At 38.2% G+C, this 26291-nt stretch overlaps 1 protein-coding gene across 1 annotated transcript in view; it reads left to right on the top strand.

Annotated features, from left to right (window-relative positions):
- Positions 1-26291, top strand: part of IMPG2 (interphotoreceptor matrix proteoglycan 2) — a 101623-nt gene that overhangs the window by 19190 nt on the left and 56142 nt on the right. The window contains exons 4-6 of the mRNA XM_038002433.2: positions 9698-9729; positions 24581-24630; positions 25546-25628. Coding sequence (XP_037858361.1) covers positions 9698-9729; positions 24581-24630; positions 25546-25628 — 165 coding nt within the window. The remainder of the gene's footprint in view (positions 1-9697; positions 9730-24580; positions 24631-25545; positions 25629-26291) is intronic.

The raw sequence follows: 26291 nt of genomic DNA, 5'->3' as shown, positions 1-26291 counted from the left end.
CACCTGTGTGAAATGTGAATTGCTTGATATTTAGGTATGAAGCCAAGGATAGGGGTTTGGGATGTCAGTGCTGCTATAGGAATCACCATTTTGGACTTAGCGCAGGCACACCTCGTTTTATTGTGCTGCCCTTTATTGTGCTTCACAGATACTGCAGTGTTTTACAGATTAAAGGTTTATGACAACTCTGTGTCAAGCAAGTCTGTTGGCGACATTTTTCCAACAGCATGTGCTCAGTTTGTGTCTCTGTCTCACATTTTGGTAATTCTCAAATTATTTGAAACTTTAAAAATTATTTTATTTATCTCTTATGTAATCTGTGATTAGTGATCTTTGATTATTACAATTACAATTACTATTGTAATGGTTCTGGAGTGCCATGAACAATATCCATGTAAAACAACAAGTTTAATCGATAAATGTTGTTTGTGTTTCAGCTACTCTACCCACTGACTGTTCCTTGATCTCTTTCCATCTCCTCAGGCCTCCCTGTTCCCTGAGATACAGCAATATTGAGATCAGGCCAGTTAATAACCCGACAATGGCTTCTAAGTGTTCAAGTGAAAAGAATAGCATGTCTCTCACTTTAAATCAAAAGCTAGAAATGATTAAGCATAGTGAGGAAAGTATGACAAAAGCTGAGATAGGCCTTAAGCTAGGTCTCTTGCACCAAACAGTTAGCTAAGTTGTGAATGCAAAGGAAAAGTTCTTGAAAGAAATTAAAAGTGGGGGTCGGGGCCAACATGGCCAACCAGAAGCAGCAGGAATCTGTGGCTCCCATCTAAAAGAACCATAACAGCATGTGAGTCCTGCACTGGCAGCCGAGGTATCCAGGTTCTGTCATCAGAACTGACGAGGCATCTGGCGTGACACACAGAGAGGAAGGAAAAGCAGTGTGGTGCCGCGGGCCCCAGCCAAGGGAGGCGGTGAGTGAGCCTGCTACCCAGCCTGGGAAAACGTGCTTTTTCCATGGAACTATGCAACTCACGGATCAGAAGATCTCACCTGTGAGCCCACACCACCCGGGCCTAGGGTCCCAACTACAGAACCCAGCAGATTTTCAACAGCCACTAAGCTAGAATCTGCTTAAGCCTGCGGAGCTCCCAGCAGGAGGGGCAACCAGCACCACAGCTGCGGCTGCCTGCTGCCTGCTATCTAAGCCCTTTGAGCTCCTTGCAGGAGGGGCTATGGCCAACAATGGGACCGAAAGCTGCCTAACACACTAAGCTCCCAGGCGGGGGAAGGGTGGCAGCCATCTCTATAGCTCCAGGCCATGTCTTTCCTCTGCTGGAGCCAGGGAGGCTGGACTGCTTTGTCCCGAGAAGCATCCCCCACAGCCCAACACACTGGCTGTGGCAGACTGCAGATAGAGCGCCTCTTCAGGCCGGACCTTGACACTCCCTCCTCACTGGGCGGGGCCTCCCTGCAGGAACTCCAACAACTCCATCCAGGGGCTTAGGGACAGACTCTAATCTCTCTGGGCCTGAGCCTCTAGGGGGAGGGGTGGCCACAATCTCCGTGGACTGTCAGACCTTAGCCTTCCCTCCTGGCAGTTCTGAGGAATCTGGGCAGCCCAGATGAGTGGGTTTCCCCACAGTGAAGCACACTCCCTCCACCAAGGGACAGTCAAAGTGCTTTGTTAAGTGGGTCCTGTTCCCTCTGCTACCCAACTGGGTGAGACCCTCTAACGCAGTTTCTTCACACTGTCTCCTGTATAGGGGTTGTCAGACACCCTATACAGGAGCATTTCTACTGGCATCAGGTTGGTGCCCCTTGAGGTCAGATATCACAGAGGAAGGAGCAGGCACCCATCTTTGCTGTTCTCCAGTCTCCTCGAGTGACATCTCCAGGCATGGGAATGAATCAGATGAAGAGGGCCTGAAGTGAACCCCTTGCAAACGGCAGCAGCCCTGCAGAAGAGGGACCTGACCATTGCAAGAAAAACAAACAAACAAACAACAACAGCATCGACAACAAAAAATTCCCTACAAAAACCCAATCCAAGGGTCAGCAGCCTCAAGGATTAATACTAGACAAACTTATGAAGATGAGAAAGAATCAACAAAAAAAGGTTGAAAACCCAAAAGGCCAGAGTGCTTCTTCTCCTCCAAATGATTGCAGTGCCTCTCCAGCAAGGATGCAGAACTGAATGGAGGATAAGACGGATGAATTGACAGAAGTAGGCTTCAGAAGGTGGGTAATCACAAACACTGCGGAGCTAAAGGAGCATGTTCTAACCCAATACAAACAAGCTAAGAACCTTGATGGAATGTTACAGGAGCTGCTAACTCGAATAACAAGTTGAGAGAGGTATGTAAATGACCTGATGGAGCTCAAAAACATAGCACTTCATGAAAAATACGCAAGTATCATAGCCAAATCGACCAAGCGAAAGAAAGGATATTAGAGTTTGAAGACCGTTTTGCTGAAATAAGGCATGCAGACAAGATTAGAAAAAAAGAATGAAAAGGAACAAACAGAACCTCTGAGAAACATGGGACTATGTAAAAAGACTGAACCTATGATGAGTGGAGTACCTGAAAAAGACAGGGAGAAAGGACCAAATTGCAAAACATACTTCAGGATATTATCCAGGAGAACTTCCCCAACCTAGCAAGACAGGTCAACATGCAAATTCAGGAAATACAGAGAACACTCTACGATACTGCATGAGAAGATCAACCCCAAGACACATAATCATCAGATTCTCTAAGGTTGAAATGAAGAAAAAAATGTTAGAGGCAGCCAGAGAGAAAGGCAGGGTTGCCAACAGAGGGGAAGCATGTCAGACTAACAGTGGACCTCTCAGCAGAAACCCTATAAGCCAGAAGAGAGTGGGAGCCAATATTCAACATTCTTAAATAAAAGAATTTTCAACCCAGAATTTCATGTTCAGTCAAACTAAGCTTCATAAGTGAAGGAGAAATAAAATCCTTTCCAGACAAGCAAATGCTGAGAGATTTCGTCACCATCAGGCCTGCCTTGCAAGAGCTCCTGAAGGAAGCACTGAATATGGAAAGGAAAAACTGGCACCAGTCACTGCAGAAGCACACCAAAATACAAAGACTGAAGACACTGTGAAGAAACTGCATCAACTAGTGTGCAAAAATAACCAACTAGCATCATGATGACATAATCAAATTCACACATAACAGTATTAACCTTAAATGTAAATGGAATAAATGCCCTAATTAAAAGACACAGACTGGCAAATTGGATAAAGAGTCAAGACTCACTGGTGTCCTCTATACAGGAGACCCACCTGACATGCAAAGACACACATAGGCTCAAAATAAAGTGATGGAAAATTTACCAAGCAAATGGAAAGAAAAGAAAAAAAAGCAGAGGTTGCAATCCTAGTCTCTGACAAAACAGACTTTAAGCCAACAAAGGTAAAAAAAGACAAAGAAGGGCATTACATAACAGTAAAAGGACCAATTCAAAAAGAAGAGCTAACTATCCTGAATATATATGCACCCAATACAGGAGCACCCAGATTCATAAAACAAGTTCTTAGATGCCCACAAAGAGACTTAGATTCCCACACAGTAATAATGGGAGACTTTAACACTCTGCTGTCATATTAGACAGATCAACAAGACAGAAAATTAACAAGGATATTCAGGACTTGAATTCAGCTTGGGATCAAGTGGACCTAACAGTCATCTACAGAACTCTCCACCCCAAATCAACAGAATACACATTCTTCTAAGTGCCACATGGCACTTACTCTAAAATTGACCACATAACTGTAAGTAAAACACTCCTCAACAAATGTAAAAGAACTGAAATCATAACAAACAGTCTCACAGACCACAGTGCAATCCTGTTAGAACTCAGGATTAGGAAACTCACTCAAAACCACACAATTACATGGAAATTAAACAACCTGCTCCTGAATGACTCCTGGGTAAATAACGAAATTAAGGCAGAAATCAAGAAGTTCTTTGAAACCAATGAGAACAAAGACACAATGTACCAGAAGCAGTGTTAAAAGGGAAATTTATAGCACTAAATGCCCACAAGAGAATGCAGGAAAGATCTAAAATCGACATGCTAACATCACAATTAAACAGCCAGAGAGGCAAGTGGAAACTAATCAAAAGCTAGCAGAAGACAAGAAACAACTAAGATCAGAGCAGAATTGAAGGAGACAGAGACATGACAAATCCTCCAAAAAAAAAAAAAAAAAAAATCAATGAATCCAGGAGCTGGTTTTCTGAAAAAATTAACAAAATAGATTGACTGCTAGCTATCCTAATAAAGAAGAAAAGAGAGAAGACTCAAATAGACACAATAAATAATGATAAAGGGGATATCTCCATTGATCCCACAGAATTAAAAACTGCCATCAGAGAATACTATAAACACCCCTATGCAAATAAACTAGAAAATCTCGAAGACATGATGAATTCCTGGGCACATAAACCCTCCCCAGACTAAATCAGGAAGAAGTCCTGAATAGATTCAGAATCCCTGAATAGACCAATAACAAGTTCTGAAATTGGTGCAGTAATTAATAGTCTACCAATCAAAAACAAAACAAAACATAACAAAACAAACAAACAAACAAACAAAACCTGGGACCAGATGGATTCACAGCTGAATTCTACCAGAGATATGAAGAGGAGCTGGTACTATTCCTTCTGAAACTATTGCAAACAATTGAAAAGGAAGGACTCCTCCCTAACCCATTTTATGAGGCCAGCATCATCCTGATACCAAAACCTGGCAGGCGCACAACAAAAAAAGAAAACTTCAGGCCAATATGCCTGATGAACATTGATGCAAAAATCCTCAATAAAATATTGGCAAAACCAATCCAGCAGTACATCAAAAAGCTTATATAGCACAATCAAGTTGGCTTCATCCCTGGGATGCAAGGCTCGTCCAACATATGCAAATCAATAAACATAATCCATCACATAAACAGAACCACAGTCATCTCAATAGATGCAGAAAAGGCCTTTGACAAAATTCAACAGCCTTTCATGTTAAAAACTCTCAACAAACTAGGTATTGATGGAACATATCTCAAAATAATAAGAGCTATTTATGACAAAAACCCACACCCAATATCATACCGAATGGGCAAAAGTTGGAAACATTCCCTTTGAAAACCGGCACAAGACAAGACAAGCATGCCCTCTCTCACTATTCCTATTCAACATAATATTGGAATTTCTGGCCAAGGCAATCAGGCAAGAGAAAGAAATGTATTCAAGCAGGAAGAGAGGAAGTCAGATTGACTCTGATTGCAGACAACATGGTTCTATATCTAGAAAACCCCAATGTCTCAGCCCCAAAACTCCTTAAGCTGATAAGCAACTTCAGCAAAGTCTCAGGATACAAAATCAATGTGAAAAATACACACGCATTCCTATACACCAATTATAGACAAGCAGAGAGCCAAATCATGAATGAACTCCCATTGACAATTGCTACAAAAGGAATAAAATATCTAGGAATACAGCTAACAAGGTATGCAGAGAACCTCTTCAGGGAGAACTACAAACCACTCACTGCTCGAAGAAATAAGAGAGGACACAAACAAATGAAAAAACATTCCATCTTTATGAATAGGAAGATACAATATTGTGAAAATGGCCATATTGCCCAAAGTAATTTATAGACTCAATGCTATTCCCATCAAACTACCATTGACATTCTTCACAGAATTAAAAAAAACTACTAAAAAGGGCCTGTATAGCTAAGACAATCCTAAGCAAAAACAGCAAAGCTGGAGGCATCATACTACCTGACTTCAAACTAGACTGCAAGGCTACAGTAACCAAAACAGCATGGTACTGGTGCCGAAACAGACATATAGACCAATGGAACAGAACAGAGACCTCAAAAATAACACCGCATATCTACAACCATCTCATCTTTGACAAACCTGACAAAAACAAGCTGGGAAAAGAATTCCCTATTTAATAAATGGTGCTGGGAACACTGGTTAGCCATATGCAGAAAACTGAAACTGGACCACTTCCTTACACCTTATACAAAAATTAACTCAAGATAGATTAAAAACTTAAATGTAAAACCCAAAACCATAAACACCCTAGAAGAAAACCTAGGCAATACCATTCAGGACGTAGGCATGGGCAAAGATTTCCTGACGAAAATGCCAAAAGCAGTAACAACAAAAGTCAAAATTGACAAATGGGATCTAATTAAACTAAAAAACTCCTGCACAGCAAAAGAAACTCTCATCAGAGTGAAGAGGCAACCTACAGAATGTGAGAAAATTTTGCAATCTACCCATCTGACAAAAGTCTAATATCTAGAATCTACAAGGAACTGAAGTTTACAAGAAAAAACCCCCATCAAAAAGTGGGTATAGGATGTAACAGCCTTTCTGAAAAGAAGACATTTATACAGCCAACAAACATATGAAAAAAAGCTCATCATCACTGGTCGTTTGAGAAAAGCAAATCAGAACCAAAATGACATCCCATCTCACACCGGTCAGAATGGCGATGATTAAGAAGTCAAGAAACAATAGATTCTGGCGAGGCTGTTGAGAAATAGGAATGCTTTTACACTGCTGGTGGGAATGAAAATTAGTTCAACTATTGTGGAACACAATGTGGTGATTCCTCAAGGATCTAGAACCAGAAATACCATTTGACCCAGCAATCCCATTTTTGGGTATATACCCAAAGGAATATAAATCATTCTACTATAAAGACACATGCACATGTATGTTTATTGCAGCACTATTTACAATAACAAAGACATGGAACCTACCCAAATGCCCATCAATGATAGACTGAATGAAGAACATGTGGTACATATATACCATGGAATACTATGCAGCCATAAAAAGGAATGAGATCATATCCTTTGCAGGGACATGGATGAAGCTGGAAGCCATCATTCTCAGCAAACTAACCCAGGAACAGAAAACAAAACACCACATGTTCTCATTAATAAGTGCAAGTTGAATAGTAAGAACACATGGACAAAGGAAGGGGAACAACATAAACTGGGCTAGTTGAGGGGAGGGAGAGCATTAGGACAAATAGCTAATGCATGTGGGGCTTAAAAACTAGATGATGGGCTGATAGGTGCAGCAAACCACCATGGCACATGTATACCTATGTAACAAACCTACACATTCTACACTTGTATCCTGGAACTTAAAGTAAAAGTAAATAAATAAATAAAAAAAAATAAATTAAAAGTGCTATTCCAGTGAGCAAATGAGTGATAAGTAAGCAAAACAGCCTTCTTGCTGATATGGAGAAAGTGTTAGTGGCCAGAGTGGAAGATCAGAGCAACCATAACATTCCCTTAACCAAAGCCAGATCCAGAGCAAGGCCTCACTCTTTTCAATTCTGTGAAGGCTGAGAGAGGCGAGGAAGCTTCAGAAGAATAGTTGGAAGATAGCAGAGGTTGGTTTATGTAGTTAAGAAAAGAAGCTATCTTCATAACATAAGCAAGTACTGATGCAGAAGCTGTAGCAAGTTGTCTAGAAGATCTAGCTAAGATTATGAAGGTGGCTACATGGAATGAAAGATTTTTAATGTAGATGAAGCAGCTTTCTACTGGACAAAGATGCCACCTAGAACTTCGATAGTGAGAGAGAAGTCAATGAAGGACAGGCTGAATTTCTTGTTATAGGATAATGCAGTTAGTGACTTAAGTTGGAAGGCAATGCTTATTTACTGTGCCAAAAATCCCAGGGCCCTTAAGAAATATGCTAAATCTACTCCCCTTATGCTCTATAAATGGAACAAAAAAGTCTGATGGCACCACATCTGTTTACAGTATGGTTTACTGAATCTTTTAAGCCCATCTTTGAAACCTACTGCTCAGAATTTTTTTTTTTTCAAGTATTACTGCTCATGGGCAATGTATGTAGCCACCCAAGAGCTCTGATGGGGATGTACAAGGAGATTAATGTTGTTTTTGTGCCTGCCAATACAATATTTATTCTGCAGCCCATGGAGTAAGGAGTAATTTCAACTTTTAAGTGTTGTGATTTTAGACATACTTTTCATACAGCGATAGATAGTGATTTCTTTGATGGATCTAGGCAAAGTGAACTGAAAATCTTCTGGAAAGGATTTACCATCCAGATGGCACTCACAACATTCGTGACTCAATAGGTGAGGTCAAAATACCGACATGAATAAGGGTTTGGAAGACGTTGATTCCAACTCTCATGGATGACTTGGAGGGGCTCAAGACTTCATCAGAGGAAGTAACCACAGATGTGGTGGAAATAGTGAGAGAACTAGACTTAGAAGAACAACCTGAAGATGAGACTAAATTGCTACAATCTCATAATAATACTTGAATGAATAAGAAATTTCTTCTTATGAATGAACAAAGAAAGCTGTTTCTTCAAATGGAATCTACTTCTGGTAAAGATGCTGGGAACACTATCGAAATGACAGTAAAGGATTTAGAATATTACATAAACTCAGTTGATAAAGAAGTGACAGGATTTGAGAGGATTGACTCCAATTTTAAGAGAAGTTTTAGATAAAATGTTATCAATAGCATTATCTATTTCAGGGAAATCTTTTGTGAAAGAAAAAATCAATTGATGGGGCCAAATTCATTGCTGTCTTATTTTTATGAAACTGCCACCGTTCCCTCAATCATCAGCAGCCATCATTTTGATTAGTCAGCAGCCATCAAGTGGGAGGCGAGACCCTCCAGAAGCAGAAAGATGATGACTTGCTGAAGGCTCAGAGTATTGTTAGTATTTTTTAGCAATGAAGTATTTTAAAATTAAGGTATATACCTTTTTAAGATGTGATGTTATTGCACTTTTAATAGACTACAGTATAATGTAAACATAACTTTTATATGCACTAGGAAACAGAAAAACATGTGACTTGCGTTACTGGGATATTTGCTTCATTGAGCTTTTATGTGGTCTGGAACCAAACCTGTAATATATCAGAGGTATGCCTATAATTGAAACCATGAGAGTGGCTGAGATTATTCTGGGAGAGTCTGTAGAGCAAGAAGAGCAGTGAGTCACTTCTAAATGCCATGAGAGGTATTTAGAGTAATAGTCTCTCTGTTTTACTGATTAGGAAATTGAGGCCCGGCACCAGAGAGATTTTGGCATTTTCCTATATAGCTAAGGAGGGGAAACTGGAACTTGAAACTAGGTCTCCTGATTCCGAGTCACTATTCCTTCTATCATAATGATCTCAAAATAACAATCCTAATTTAGGGGAAACTTGCAGGCAATTTGCTTTAGAATGCCCCTGGAGAATAATCCAATTATTGGTATGATATGTCTTTTTTGTCTGAATTCTGTAGAAACAAATTTATCAATTATTTTATCCACGTTTACATTGTTCTAGGATGAGAATTACTATAAATACATCGGATAAAAAATTCTTTGATTCTAAGTCCATGGCAGGTTTATGTAAAACTCTGCAAATCTATAACTTTATTGGCAGATCAAGTCTGTTATTTGTGCCCATTAAGAAAGAGCATAGGAACTTTGGTGCATATAAGCAGACTGAATGTCAGGGTGTTGCTATAGTCGCAAAACAAACTTGGTATCATTAGTACTTGTTTTAATCACTTGTCTAACCATAGAGAATAGTAACATGGATTCTACCATGTTAGGGCAGTAGTGGTCTCTATGAAATAAGTTTTATTTACTCCTTAATACCTGTTATTAACTCAGTCATTTTTATGTCTTTGTTTTCCTTAGAAACTGACTTATGCAAAGGAAACTGTAAGCAGGTGAGTGTCTCTTTTTCCCAAAATTCATGTTTGGCAACACAGATGTGTCATAACCTAATTCAAGACTCACCCCAAATTTAATGGTGCCTTTCTATTTTCTTGCCAGTTTGCAATGACCAGGCCTGTGGATAAGTCCCAAATATTTTTCCTCATTCCCAAGCCACCTTTATTTCCAGACCGCCACGACAGCCACAGCCACTGTGCGCATTTGCTGTCTGACCTTATTATGAGGCGAACTTGCTCCTCTCTTAGATAAGAAAACAGATTTATGGCTTATATGGAATGACCTATTATTGTCGAGGTTTAAAGGCTAATGATGAAATTGTTCTGAAATGGTACACCACAGTGGAGGATAGTTTATTAAATGATGGGTGGTGCTATGGATCAATTTATTGACTATTGATGATTATGTTCTTGAAACTTAGGAATAGCATAACCCTGATGAATCTATCAGTATTTTGATTCTTGACTCTGTTCACCATGGGCTTGGGGCTAAGGTAATTTCTGGCTTCTGGGAAGTATCAGTACAAAGAAGATCACAGAAGGTAAGGGATTTTGAGCCTATAGGGGCTAAAGCTTTCCAATTCTATTCATCATCAGAGTATCTAAATTGTAATAGCATGTGGGTGGTTATATAGGAAAGTACCACTAGAGCATGCAATCCAGGTCACAGTCCAGAATTTTGCCTCAAATTAAAGGGAAGGACAGATTGAAAAACCAAGTAGGTGAGTCAGTGTCCAGAGATCCAAGCTGGGCATCAGAGTCAGGGCAAAACCATAAATGGAATATATATGTGAGTGGTAGTGGGGTGTATCCAGGTTTCAAATCAAACACAAGTAAATAGGAAAGAAGTGGGACTCTGTGTGGTCTTATTCATACAGCCAATGGCACTGAGTCTATACCAGGGTGTGGGATGATTGAGCATTTACTTAAATATGGGGTCATGTAGTCTCTTGGGTGTGGTTTATTCTGTTTTAATTGTTATATTTATTTATTTGGAGACAGGGTCTTGATCTGTCACCTAGGCTGGAGTGCAGTGGCACGATCACAGCTCACTGCAGCCTCAAGCTCCCAGGCTTAAGTGATCCTTCACTTCTGCTGCCCAAGTAGTTGGGACTACAGGCACAAACCATCATGCCCAGCCAATTTTTTTGTATTTTTTGTAGAGACAGGGTTTTGCTATGTTGCCCAGGCTGGTTTTGATGTCCTGGGCTCAAGCAATTGGCCCGCCTCAGCCTCCCAAAGTGTTGGGATTGACTGTAGGCGTGAGCCACTATGCCTGGCTGTGTGTGGTTTCTTCACCACAGAGAGGCAGAGCTCAGAGATTCCTTGTGATTGCCACTGCAACAGACAGTGGATCAGTAAATCTACAGTTGTAATGATAGAACTAGAAGGAACCTTAGAGGTCGCTTCATCCAACTTTCACAGTCTATTGGCTCAATTAACTTCTCTAAGATCTCTTTAAGTTCATTGTGCCCGAAGCTATATCAATCATTTCCTCATAAATCTGTTTCTTTCTAGGTTCCTCTTATTAGTGAATGAATGGCATTATCATCCATCTAGTTGCCCATATTCTTTTCTCTTGCTTTCTCCCTTCTCTTCTCCTATTTTCTAATTATCTCTTGATTCCATCCATTTCTCTCTGACCCCATAGTCCCGACACTAATTCGTATAATCAACACTTATTTCCTGGTACAGAGGCTTGCCAAGAGGTCTCTCTACTTCCCTCTGAGCCCTCCTCTCCACCCCGGCCAGAAATCTTCAAAAGAATAAATTTGATCACATGCCTCTCCTCTGTAAGATAATTTAATAGTTCCTCATTGCTTTTAAGATCAAAATTAACATGACCTGCAGGCTCTTCACAGTTAGGCCTGTGCCCAGCCTCATCTGTCTCAGTTTCCTTCTCAAACTCTATGGTTTAGCCACAGTTTTTCAGAGTAATCTTGAGCCATTGTGTTTCCATATTTGTTGCCTGACTAACATTATCAAACATGTAATAGCATTTTAACATTTATTGATTGCTTACAGTATACTAGATACTTAACATATATTAATTTATTTAATCCTCTGTGTTTAACCCTCTGAATTATGTACTTTTACTATCTTTATTTGATAGACAAAGAAACAGTATTAGAGTTTAAATAACTCAAGGTAATCCAGCTTATTTGATTCTTAAGCATCTGATTTTTAACCTCTATTAATACTGCCTTTTACTGTGTAAAATATGTTACCTCACTTAATTATTACAACAACAACAACCAAAAACCTAAGTTAGTAATACTCTTACAGGAATCCAAAATATGAATAAAATCAGTAATGCACACAAATCAGTAACTGCACAAAATACCTAAAGCCTGACTCTTCTTGAAAAATCTACCATGTAGCCTTTACCAGGTTTCTGCCAGATCCTAATGAATGAATAAAAATGGATCTTACTCATTTTTGTAACCCTAATAGGTAACAATCTTGAGGAAATGCACTGTGTTTTAGGATTTGTTGTAAGCTCTACATTAACTAGCACCAAATGTGCATGTAGTATAATCTTAATATGTACAGTTTGTATTGCTTTGGTTGACTTTGTTTAACCAATCAGACCAATATCAAAACATGCTTGTGTTCATAGTGTACATATGTGCACACACACCCATACATAGAGAGAGGGAAGATAAGTCAATTCCAAAGGATGATTTAAAAAAAATTTACCTTTTATTTTAGATATAAAGGATACATGTGTAGGATTGTTACATGGGTATATTGGACCCAGGTAGTAAGCAGAGTACCCAATATGTAGTTTTTCAACCCACACCCACCTGCCCTCTAGTAGTCCACAGTGTCTATTATTCCCATGTTTATATCCATATATGCTCAGTGTTTACCTCTCCCTTATAAGTGAGAACATGCAGTATTTGGCTTTCTGTTCCTACATTAATTCACTTAGGATTATGGCCTCCAATTCCATCCAAGTTGCTGCAAAGGACATGAGTTCATTCTTTTTCCTGGTTGCATAGTATTCCATGGTATATATGTATCATTATTTCCTTTATCCAATCCACCATTGATGGCCACCTCGATTGATTCCATGTTTTTGCTGTTATGAATAGCTAGTGATGAACATGCGAGTGCATGTGTCTTTTTGATATAATGATATGGGATTGCTGGTTTGAATGGTAGCTGTGTTTTAAGTTCTTTGAGAAATCTCCAAACTGCTTTTCACAGTGGCTGAACTAATTTACATTCCTACTAATAGTATATAAGCATTTCTCTTTCTCTGCAACCTCATCAACATCTGTTATTTTCTGATTTTTTAGTAGCCATTCTGACTCGTGTGAGATGGCATTTCATTGTAGTTTTGATTTGCATTTCCCTGAGTATTACTGATGCTGAGTATTTTTTCATATATTGACCTCATATGTGTCTTCTTTTGAGAAGTGTCTGTTCATGTCCTTTGCCTACTTTTTAATGGGGTTATTTGTTTTTTGCTTTTTGAACTGTTTAAATTCCCTATAGATTCTGGATATTAGACTTTCGTCAGATGCCTAGTTTGTGAATATTTTCTCCCATTCTGTAGGTTATCTGTTTAGTCTGTTGATAGTTTCTTTTGCTGTGCAAAAGCGCTTTAGTTTAATGAAGTCCTACTTGTCAATTTTTGTTTTTGTTGCAATTGCTTTTGGGGGCTTGGTCATAAATTCTTTGCCAAGACCCATGTTGAAAAGGATATTTTCTGATTTCTTCTAGAATTTTTTTAGTTTAAGGCCTTACATTTAATTATTTAATCAATTTTTAGTTAATTTTGGTATATGATAAAAGGTAGGGTTCTAGTTTTTTTCTTCTACACATGGCTAGCCAGTTATCCCAGCAGCATTTATTGAATGGGGAGTCCTTTCTCCTTTGTTCATTTTTGTCAGCCTTGTTGAAGATCAGATGGTTGTAGATGTGCAGCTTTATTTCTGAGTTTTCTATCCTGTCTATGTGTCTGTCCTGGTCTATGTGTCTGTTTCTATCCTGGTCTATGTGTCTGTTTTTGTGCCAGTACCATGCTGTTTTGGTTACTGTAGCCTTATAGTTTAGTTGGAAGTTGGATAGTGTGATGCCTCTGGCTTTGTTCTTTTTGCTTAGGATTACTTAGGCTATTCAGGCTCTTTTTTGATTCCACATGAATTTTAAAGCAGTTTTTTTTCTAATTCTGTGAAGAATGACATTGCTAGTTTGATAGGAATAGTATTGAATCTGTAAATTGCTTTGGGCAGTATGGCCATTTTAATGACATTGATTCTTCCAAACCATGAGCATGAGACTTTTTTGATTGATTTAGCTTTGGGTGTGGCCAAGATGGCCACACTGTAAATTTTGCAAAGGCTATGTTTCCATGTTAATTAGTCATGGATACATGCTAAGTATATTTTGTTTCGATAGATTCTGTGTTACTATACCCTGACAGTAACACAATATTCCTGAAAACCTAACTTCAGACCTTACTGGATTTCATCATTCAAAGAGAAAAATATATATCTGTGCTTTTTTCCTGCTAAGAGATGTATTTCTTGCATAATGTATCAACTACTAAATACCTGATCACAGTGCACCTCATTCAGAACTAGTAGGAGGTGATTAGAGAAGGAGGGGGAATGAATGAAAGTCTGTTAATTGGTTAAAGCAGAATGGGTTTTCTCTGGAGCTGCTCCAAATTGATCATCTCGTTCATTTCCTTGGGTTCTCCTGCCTGCTGATTCAAACTGTCCCATCTTTCTGTGCATCAGCTGGAAACAAACACCTTCTTTCTCTCCTTCACCATCCCAACTCCCAAGAGGAATTTTTACAAACAAAAAAATAGAGTGATTCTGCCCATGTGAAGAGAAAGTCTTTCATCATAAGAACTAGCCTATAATGCAGCACATGCCATCAGAAGCTAGACTGGTAATGCAATGCACATACAGTGTGAGTATATATATCTACAAATGTTGAGGCAGTACAATTTCCAAGCATTCAAAGTACTGATATGCACTTGCATGTTAAAACATCATAAAGATGCCAAAGAATAGAGAGATGACACTTTTGCTTCCTTATCTTGTCATAGAGTTCGGCTGGTAGACTTCGTGGTAGACTACTATAAGAAGTAGACCATAATTTAGTTTTCTGGATTGGATATTGAAGCATGCCATTTCACTCTAAATCTGGGTCTAATAACTACAAATACTAATATATCAGCAGTTACTTAGAATATTGTGAAAAGCTTCTTACTCACAAGAATGGACAATGATGTATGCCCTTTTAAATGGTTTCGAACAACCATACTCAATAATCACCTAATTAGAGTCATTTTAAATAAAATTAAAAATATTAACTAATACTAATGTAGAAGTTATAGGCCAGACATTGTTCTAGGTACTTCATTACTTGTATTAATTTACTTAATCATCTAAACAATATAATGAGGTAGGTGTTGATATTATCTGTCTCTTAAAGAGAAGGAAATTAAGGCATAGAGAGTTTAAGGGACTTGTCCAAGGTCACAAAGCCAGTGTTCAACCCCTATGCTATAATGCATATGTATTGAAATTGTTAGAATATTTTACATCCTTCAGATATTTAAAAATTGGTTTTCTTTGTTGTGCATATGTGTGTGTGAATGAGAAAGACAAACATGAAGAATGAAAAAAAGTATTTAAATGGTTGCTATAATTTACATACTAAAAGCCCAGACTTCATCACTACACCATGTATCCATGTTACCAAATGGCACTTGTACCCCCTAAATCTATAAAAATTTATAAAAATTTAAAATTAAAAATGGTATTATGAACTTTTGTATAGATCTTTGTACCAATTTCAAAATCTTATCTGCTGAAATTCAAAGGAGCTAACTTCAAATGAATAAAGATTTAGAAAGTAGCTACTTTATATTTGACAGACTTCTCCATGATAATGTTTCTTAAACCGTCAGTTGTCAGCATATTGAATATGTACCATGTGGCTGTGAGTCCATGCAAAGAGGCAGTATATGAGAGAGACAGAGCTGTAGACAGGAGAGAAATTGAAATTTTAGTGTTTGTCTTATCAACAACTTGTGCTAAATCTTGGTTGTTTCACTTTATAGAACAATGTCTGTTTCTCAGCCTTTAGGAAAGCATCAAATGATCAAGAATAGGATTCCTAGAAGAGCAGGAAGTCTACATCTTTCTGTGTCTGTAGCACATTCAGTGAGAGCAGGGGCAGAACGCACTGATCCCTGTGTGTGTTTCTGTCAGGGATATGGCCTAGTGTGGGGTTATCCTTTTGGTGCACACTGGCAGTACTCTTGCGGCAAAGATGGACTAGTAGAGGGATGGTGGTGATACTCCCTGACCTCTTATGAAATGACATATCCTCAACCCTATCATCATCCCTTACACATTGGCGTTTATAGACATATAGAGCTTTACATTTTAACAAGATTTTTTACATTTAATTGTCACAATTACCCTATGAAATTTTTATAGAGTGAAATTCTCCGACGTTCACACAACTTAATGAGACTTGTTTACAATTCCAGTCATTAAGTGACAGAAAGATGGAACTATCAAATTAGTTAACAGTCTCTGGGACATTCTAGCAATGTCAGCAAAAGGAAAATTAATTTGATGGTTGTGGTTTATTAGAAAACAAGAATTCAATAATGGTTCTATTTTTTTACAGTTTTGTTTCTTTGAAAAAAGGTTAAATTATGAAATATCTCAGACATAGAGATAAACATTAAGCCTTCTCTGACTCTGGCCCTCTCAAACTTGTGCTCCAGGAGATAATGGTAACTACAGTAAGCAGATGGCATTGGAAGTGCATTGAAATCCTGTGTGCACAGCTAGGACAAGGAATATCACTTCTTTTAGAAAGTGCTAGGCACAGATTCTGAGTCTGTCCTAAATATACATGAATTTGTTTAATGACTACCCAAGATATTTATGCATTCTCCTTTTGCCATTCAAGTAATTTCGGTGTATTTTTGTTGTTTATATTGATAAATAGATTTAGTTTCTTGAATATTAGAATTTGTTTACCTATAAAAATATTGATTCACTGGATTCATTAAAACAATGAGTCTCTTTTAATGGAAAGTTCTGTACTCTCTGGGAAGGTTTACTAAGAATAGCACTGGACTGGGAGTCAAGAGACCTTTTCTTTTTGCTTCTACCTGGCTACTTTGATTTTGGATAAATGACTCAAACAATCTGATGCAATGTTTTTTATCTATAAACTGAGAAGATAGAAGACAACTCATATTTATGATGCCATCTCTACGTGAATGTCAAGTAGACATTTCAAACTCAACACATCCACAACTGAACTCCTGGTTCTCCCATGCCCCCAACCCAATTAACTCTGCTTTTCTATTGGTGGCAATTTTATCATGTCTGTCATTGCAGATCAAAACTTTGTGATCATGCTTTATATTTCCGTTTCTTCCACACCTCACATCCAATCCATCAAGAAATTCTGTTGCCTGTAGATTCAAAATATATCTCGAATCTGATCACTTTTCACCATCTTCACTGCCACCACCCTAGTCTGAGCCACCAGCATCTTTTATTTTTATAATAGCTTCTTAACACGTCTAACCCTTTCCCAACTACAGTACATTTTCAACACAGCAGCCAGAGTGATTTTTTATTTTTCTTATTAGTCTATATATTTGTCAGCTAAGGGGACTTTAACATTTGCTTAGAACAGTGTTTATCAAACTTTTCTCCCAAAGTCCTCAATGGCAGAAAATATGGGCAGTATAGCTTGGAGTTTTTTTTTGGTTTGTTTTTGCAAATCCAAACTTCCTTTTCTTTTCTTAAGACTTCATGCACTCTTTGTATTCTGCTATGTAGTGTATCAGTATGTATTTTATATGAATTGATTTATTTCCTCAAATATCACACAAAATGGAAGCTTTAGAAATGGAGCCAAGTCTACTCTATGGCTTCTGACAATCTACTGTATACTCTGCGTGTGTGTACCATGTTGGAAAGAGTCTTAGAACAAACAAACTTATGGCGTTTATTCAAAAACTTTCAATGAAAACAAAACACCTTCATCATATAGTTATTCTACTATAAAATGATATATTATTTCCTAAAAATCATTGAAAATCATGTGATAAAAACTACAGGGGCAATGGGAATAATAAAGTTGGGGCACAATACCCAGAAACTTTGTCAACAATACATTTTTTTTTTTTTTAAAGGAACCTAGTGGTTGGCACAGTGGCTCACGCCTGTAATCCCAGCACGTTGGAAGGCTGAGGCAGGCAGATTACTTGAGATCAGGAGTTCAAGACCAGCCTGGCCAACATGGTGAAACCCCGTCTCTATAAAAATACAAAAAAAATTAGCCAGGCATAGTGGCGTGCACCTGTAATCCTGGCTGCTCGGGAGGCTAAGGCAGGAGAATAGCTTGAACCTGAGAGGCGGAGGTTGCAGTGAGCCAAGATTGCGCCACTGCACTCCAGCCTGGGCAACAACAGAGTGAGACTCCATCTCAGAAACAAACAAAAAAGGAACCTAATAAAAATGGTGGCACAGTTTACATGTCCCATGTGGTTAAGAAATACACAAATACCATAATAAATATGTCACTTAACCTTGATGAAGTTCGTAAAATTGGACATTGGAAAGATTGTAGCTTATAAATTATTGTGAAGTGATGGAAGGAGAATTATCTGAAGAAGAACGGAAAGTTGTAACACCATATGAGGGTGGGTGTGGTGAATAACTCATGGGTGAACTGAGGTAGCTGGAAGATGTCTGAAGTGTCGGGCATGAGAGTGCTTGGTGTATTCCAATGTGGCCTCTCTTCATCTGGGTGCAGTTTTGTTTATTCATCTAGCATTTCTCACAATGAAATTGAGTATAGGTAAAGGAGAAATCTGCATTATACTCAACTGTTTCTTAATATATTAATCATGTTGAAACAAATTCACAAATAAATAGCATAGCAGAGCGGACTGTATGTATCATGTATCTCTACTGATAAGTCACTGCCTGTACTAGGCCTAATAGAGGACAAAAGATATTCACTATTCGTAGAAAATAAGGCATATAAATAACAATACATATGAACAAAAATATAAGTGAATTTTGAAAATTAAAAAATGTGTATTCTGCCTGAAACTAGGGCAGACCAGGTTGAAGTGGGGTGGAGACTGCCGACTGTGGGAGATGCTGAAGGGAGTGACATGGGGCTAGCTCACACTGGGAGTGATAGCATAGGAGTGGCCTAAGAATTTACTCAGCCTATCTTTCTCCAACTGAGTATTACCGCTATCCATTAAAATCCTTATTTGCCCGTGATTTCCATGGACCACAAAACCAAATATATATATTTTTTCAGCAAATATTTTATTCTCTTTGGGATGACATATGTCACTACTCCATTAACTCCTGTTTCCACTATTCAAATTTATTTTTATAATTTTTTGAGATTCTTTTTGTATTCTCTGTGTAAAGAGATTCTTGTATTTGTTTTCTACTGCTGCTTTAACTAATTAGTCTAACCTTGGCAGCTTAAAACAACATAGATTGATTATCTTATAGTTCTGTAGTTCAGAAGCCTCTTCTGGGTCTCAAAGTATTAGCAGGGCTGTGTTCCTTTTTAGAAGCTGTAGGGGAGAATCTGTTTTCTTGCTTTTTCTAGCTTCTACAGACCACCCCCATTTCTTGGCTCATGGCCCCCTTCCATCTTCAAAGCCAGCAGTGGCTGGTGGAGTCTCTCTCACATTCCATCACCCTGACTTTCTTCTGTCTCCCTCTTCCACATGAAAGGGTTCCTGGGATTACATGGAGCCTACTGGATAACCCAGGATACTCTGCCTATTTTAAGATCTGCCGATTAGCAAGCTTAATTCTACTTGCAACCTTAATTCCCCTCTCTGGGGATTAAGATATGGACCTCTTTGGGAGGTTAGTATTCTGCCAATCACAGTTCTCTGCAATTTAAATTGCAGACCTCTATGCAAACTCGAATACATCTGCTAATGTGTGTCTTGCACCATATACTCTGCTATATCCTATTTTAAATGTCTCTGCCATCAGTTGCCAACTCTTGAAAAGAACATTTTCTGCCTGTATTCAGGACCTTACATTCTGTCTTTCCTCTTAGAAACCTCTGCCTGTCATTGTTTCTCTCTTTCTCCTGAGTCTCCAACTTCCTTCTTTACTGACCCTTTCCCATTAGTATTTAAACATGCTCAAGTCCCTCTCATGTTACATATTTTTTAAAAAGCCTGCATTTATCTCCATTATAGCCAGACATCTTGAAAGAATGTCCACTTAGCTCCAGTCACTGCTTAAACTCCTGCCATCTGGTTTTATGGTTACATCCCCAATAACCAGTGCAAGGCTCAGCCTAGGATATGTGCTTACTAAATATTTGTTAAATTAATAACAGAATTTCTGCCTAATCACCCAAGTCTATTATCAGGTCTCTGGTGATATTCTCAGCATAATGATTGTGCTTTGGGATTGTGTGTGTGTCTCAATTAATTTATATTTGTAGTTGAGAATTGTAGTTGAGAATACCCATCATGAATCACAAAGCCAAACATGTGTGTGTATATATATATACATATATATATATATATTTTTTTTTTGGCACAACAGTGTCTTGCTCTGTCACCCAGGCTGGAGTGCGGTGGTCTGATCTCGCCCCACTGCAACCTCCGCCTCCCAGGTTCAAGTGATTCTCCTGCCTCAGCCTCCTGAGTAGCTGGGATTACAGGCATGTGCCACCATGCCTGGCTAATTTTTGTATGTTTTTTAGTAGAGATGGGGTTTCGCCATGTTGGCCAGGCTGGTCTTAAACTCCTGACTTCAGGTGATCCACCCACCTTGGCCTCCCAAAGTGCTGAGATTACAGGTGTGAACCACTGCACCTGGCCTATATATATTTTTTTTCAGCAAATGTTTTATTCTGTTTGGGATGACATATGTCACTATCCCATTAACCCCTGTTTTATATTTGTTTAGCATTTCATACTTTTTATGATGCTTCTGCATATAATATTTTATTTGGTTTTTGTCAACACCTTCATGAAATAGAAGACATGGAGGTGTTCTTGTTTTAAAGGTTAAGTTCTTGAGGCCCAGAGCAACTAAGGTATTTCCCTAAATCATACACAAAGTTAATGATACATCTAGGACTAGTACTCAGGTTTCTTAACTCCTTTCTTTGAATTCTTTTGCTGTCACATGTGATTATAGTAACATATTCAAGAGCAAAGCAAAGTATAGAAGGTCATCAAGGGGAGTAGGAATCTGCATATGAACCTGTGCTTGGCTTGTTTTACAATGTCTTTAAATGTATGTTCTATGTGGCTGTGAGCATCTTTTGACACAATCCCACCTGAATTCCATTGACATAATTAGGTAGTAGTGGTGAAGAATGAATAACGTGCTGGATGAACTGAGGAAAGGAGATAGTAAGGGGTTGCATGTTGTTAGTATTAAGCTAAAGATCTTAGCTGAACAGCTTCAACTTTGTGGTTTGACTTAGAAATGAAGTAGTATTTCTCTTTCCAAACTCAAGACACCTCTGTGTTCCAGTGCTGTTGTGAGTGACATTTTAAGGGATCTCTGCAGGAGGAATACTTAATGAAAACATGTAAAAGGATTCTTGTTGTTAAGTGTTCTTTACTGTCTCTTGAAAGGAGAGTGGGTGGGTGAGGGATTAAGAGTTGGAGTGTAGGCAAGTGATTTAAATTACTGAGAGTTTCCTACTTACCACTGTTAAAATAATGTTATTTTGAATTTAGCAAGGTGAAATCTAGTTCAACTGAAGTAATCAAACTTCTCCACTCTGAATACTTGCTTAGTTAGAGAATTAGCTTAAATTTGATTTGATGTCAGGGACAGTTTAACTCACCCCAGGTGAAGTCCGGTTTCTCTGCTACCTCATCCCAACATCCTATTCTAGTTGCTGTGCTGTGCTTTCCTACCTTTGCCTTACTGTGATCCTTATATCTGGTTTCTCTCCATAGGTCTCCAACTGTAACCAGGTTCCCCTTCCTCTTTCTGGGACCTTACACATTGACTTTTAGGTCATTTGGTTTTTATAGGCCAGTATCATGAAGGCCAAGTGAAACCCTTCTAAAGAGTAGGGATCATGTAAGGGCCATGTTGTGAAGAAGTGACTTGAGGTGAGTAAGAGTGAGGTTTCTGGCATTCAGTGGGCCTATTTTACATCACAGCTCCTCCATTGGCTTAGCTGTGTGACCCTGAGCAAATGTTAACCTCTTCTAGCATTAGTTTCCTCATCAGTCTAAATGAGATCATAGGATCTCCTTTTTAGGGTGGTTGCCAGAATTAAGTTAGTTAACCTAAATAAAGCACTTAGCAGTGTATGACACATGATGAGGGCTCAGTAAATTTAATTGTAATTATTCTTGCTGTTATTATTGAAAGAGAACTGGATACAGTTAGGAAGTTTTGTGTGAGCCTGACAAAGTTGCTTTACCTGTTTGGACCTTATTTCTTTCATCTATGAAATGAGAATGAGTACTGCCATGTGGACAATTGATAGACCCTATTCAGGCCTGATTATGTTAATGTTTCTTCCGAATGCATCCGATTCCCATTTTTTTCAGCTCCATCTTCTGTAACCCAGGAAGCCTCCTGATGCTTCCTCATCACTCATGCTGTCCTCTGCTCATCAAAATAACTTGTCCAGATGTCATACCCTTTAGGTTCTTCTAGATGAAACTTAGTAAGCAATTTTATGCAAAAGTACTCTAAATAAACAATACTGATGAGTTTTGTGTAATAGTTTAACATCTTACTTTTTTAGATAGAATTTTTAAAACCAGAAGGATGTTTATAATGAAGTTTTTTTTTTTTTTTTTTTTTTTAACTTAATGTTTCTCAACTTTTCTACCAAAGCCTGGGCATTTAGAAAACATGCCCCTAGCTGACCCTCCCCTACCAGCTCCAATCATAAAATGTCTTTGAATTATCATATTTGATTTTCATATTCATTTAAACTTTATATTCTATTCCATAATATAGCCATGTTTGTTATAATTTTAAAATGTTTTAAATTATATATCAGTTCTTATTTAACTCCTCACCTGTTTAAACTTCTAGTAAAACTGATGCCTCCAAATGTGTGCGGTGTTTATCTCGAGGCTTTGAGTACCTCTCTAATCTAATTGAGAGCAGTAGGGTGATCTAAAGGTGTGGCTCTGAAGATGTGACTTAACTGAACACGTCACAGACCTGGACACATCTATGAAGGAGATATTTTTTACTGTTGATCAAATTACTTTAGGAAGTTGACTTGGTAGCACTGAAGAGAGTTTTTATTTATTTATTTATGTAGAGGCAGAGTCTTCCTCTGTCACCCAGGCTGGAGTACAGTGGTACAATCTTGGCTCACTGCAACCTCTGCCTCCTGAGTTCAAGTGATTCTCATACCTCAGGCTCCTGTAGCTGGGATTACAGGCATGTGCCACCCCACACCCAGCTAATTTTTGTATTTTTAGTAGAGACAGGGTTTCACCATGTTGGCCAGGCTGGTCTCGAACTGCTGGCCTCAGGTGATTGACCCACCTGGACCTCCCAAAATGCTGGGATTGCAGGCATAAGCCACCATGCCCGACCTGAAGAGAGTTTTTAATTGCTATGAGTTGAAAACAGACAATCATCACTGATCCAATATCTTTGGAAAAGGTTAAGGGAATAGGCCTTTTCCTCTTAGGACATGTGTACAAACTTGAAAATTCTAAAATGTTCCCAAATTATTGCAAATCTAACTTTTATACCTTTGGGATATGTGAAAATATGGACTTGTGGAAACCTATTTTCTTTCCTTTAGGAGGAGGGGCTTTCTCAAATTATCTTCTGATCTCTTCTTATCTTTGCTTGCAGTTGCAGAGTGGCATGGTAACACGACAGCTAGGATACCTGATACCTGTTAGCAATGTGGCCTACAGCAAATCATTTCTCTAAGCTTGACTTTCTTTACATAAATAGGTTTTATGATTTCAGTGATCTCTCCAATGAGATCAGGTGTGTGGCTTTATGTTCCTTCTAGCAGCCACTACTTTCTTGTCTATGCTACTTGTCTCATCTGTAATTATTGACTTAGTGTGTATAATTTCTATAAGACTGTAACCTTCATATACCATGGGTGTTTTGCTCACAATTACATGCCAAGTACCTTCTACGTTGCCTGGCACATTGTATTCATTTACCCCAAAATATATTTTTAATGCCTACTAAATGGCAGGTACTGTTTTAGGCACTGGAAAATACAGCAGGAATATATTAGTCAAGGTCTCCAATCTCATGCAGTTTAGATTCTTAATGCATTCCTGTTCAACAGAACATCTGTGGTGATGGAAATGTTCTTTACCATCTTGTCCAGTATGATGGCCATTAACCACATGCAGCTATTAAGCACCTGAAATGTGGCAGGTGTAAATGAGGAGCTGAGTTTTTAACTTGGTTTAATTTAAATTAATTTAAATTGCTACACGTGTCCAGTGGCTACCATTTTTGGGCAATAATGTGCTAGAGGACCAAGGCATTAGAGACAGAGATAAATAAGAAGATAAATAAAATTTCACATAATGATAAGAACTGAGAAGAGAGAAAACAGGGTGATGAAAAGATAACTAGGGAAGAATTCTAGGTAAGGTGATTCTAGTTGAGTATGCATCAATAAATGTAAAATAAATGAATTATGATGTTTTAATTTTTAAAACTTTGCTTCTTGGTACTTTTGCTTGGGAGCCCTTAATTGGTGATCTAGTGTTTTCCTTTTTGGAAAACAACTCCAAAATCCCAAAATAAACCCTCATGTGTCTGTCATTTCATTAACTGCAAACATTTTTTTTTAGCCCTGAACTGTCTTCTCCAGTTCCTGTTGGTGATACTTCAACATTGGGAGGTATGCTTTTGTGTCTTTATTCACTTTTCTTTTTAAATTATTTATGGTTTAAGACAGTCTCCCAAACAAGTACGTTTTTTTTGCACTAACTTTTTAAAAATATCAGATTTCTCTCTTTTTATATGTTGTTCAAAATTCTCAAGAAAAAGTAATTTTTAAATATTTATGGCATAATGTTGTCGGTACCTAAAAATCCTTAATCATTAAGTATATAATACAAGTCAGAACACCACTGAAAACAAATGTATGAGCTAATGAATTATTTTAAGGCAAACACTCTGTAGCTACCACTAATGTGAAAACGTAGAACCATTCTAACGCCACCATTTGTCATTCGTCCTGTGAGAGTTTCCCAGAGTAAGGATTTTCTTGTTGCATTCTGTGGTATAGTTTAGCATGTTCCTTTGACCAGTATATTTCTTGTAAATTGGTAATTCATTTCTTTATTTTTAATTAAAAAAACCCCACAAACTTCTCTGTGTTAGAAATTTCAAACATCTACGAAAACAGAATAACATGATAAGGTCCAGTTTGAACATTTGTCAATTCACAGCCAATTTCCAACCTTTACCCACGTCCCCTCTCTGGTAGAGGAGTTACTTCTTTTAGTATCTGTCCCCTTTGCTAGATAGCTCCTGAAGTATAGGAATGTTGTCTTTGTGTCCGTAGTGTCTTGTGCAGAGTCTGGCATACAGTAGGTGCTCAATATATGCTTGTTAAAGGCAGCACAATTATTTCTTGTTCTGAGAAGATGCCATACAGATGTGTCTTGAGGTTAGAAAGCACCGAATTTCCAGGACAATAAAGCAAACTATTTATGGGAATGGTTTTTGCAGTCAGTTCCTTATTTCCTGATAGGAATTCGGACTTAATCAGGGACTGAATTCATGCATATGTTGTTGCTTTTCTTCTTAGACGCTGCTCTCAGTGTTCCACATCCAGGGGTGGACTCCTATGAAGGTGCCTCAGACAGCAGCGTGGAAAGGCCAGAGGAGAGTGTGAGTGATGCTCTGTTTTGTTACTTAGTTTCTAACATGGAGCATAGAGATGAAGAGAGAGTTTATCTCGCATTGCTGGACTACACAGGACTTCATGTAGTGCCCTGTGAGAAAAACGACGTGAATTCTAAAACCAGTACGTTAACAACAATTTTGAGGTTCCTTGGAGAACTGAGTAAATCTGCTCTTATTGTAGAGTTTTTGGTGAGAGAGGACTTCAAATTACAAATGAAATGGACTGTCACTGAGGTAAGCCCACTGCCTCCTGTGGCCTCTGTGACATGATTTACTATGGTGGTTTTGCCTGTGTTCTTCTAACCCTTAAGAGACCAGATCTTAGCTCTTCAGAGGGTAAAACTATACATTTTATGTAGTTTAAAAGGCAAAAAGTACCGTGCATTGTGAATATACCATAATTAATAGAAACCTGTCCACTGAACAACACTAAATCCTATAGCTGAGTCTCTCTCACAAAAGATATATACAGATTAACAAAACAATTACACATTGCCTAGGAATATGGAAACATTTTGTTAGATATTTAAATACTGCATTTAAAAAATTAAGGGGTTCACAAATGCTGTTTTTTAAATATAGAGCAAATTCTGACAAAACATAGTCACTAGGAAGATGCAATTTAGTTATCTTGCAACTTCACTTCCC

The sequence above is a fragment of the Chlorocebus sabaeus genome, chromosome 22, assembly GCF_047675955.1.
Source record: "Chlorocebus sabaeus isolate Y175 chromosome 22, mChlSab1.0.hap1, whole genome shotgun sequence".
In the NCBI taxonomy this organism is placed as follows: domain Eukaryota; kingdom Metazoa; phylum Chordata; class Mammalia; order Primates; family Cercopithecidae; genus Chlorocebus; species Chlorocebus sabaeus.
This window is presented reverse-complemented; position numbering and strand designations above follow the sequence as displayed.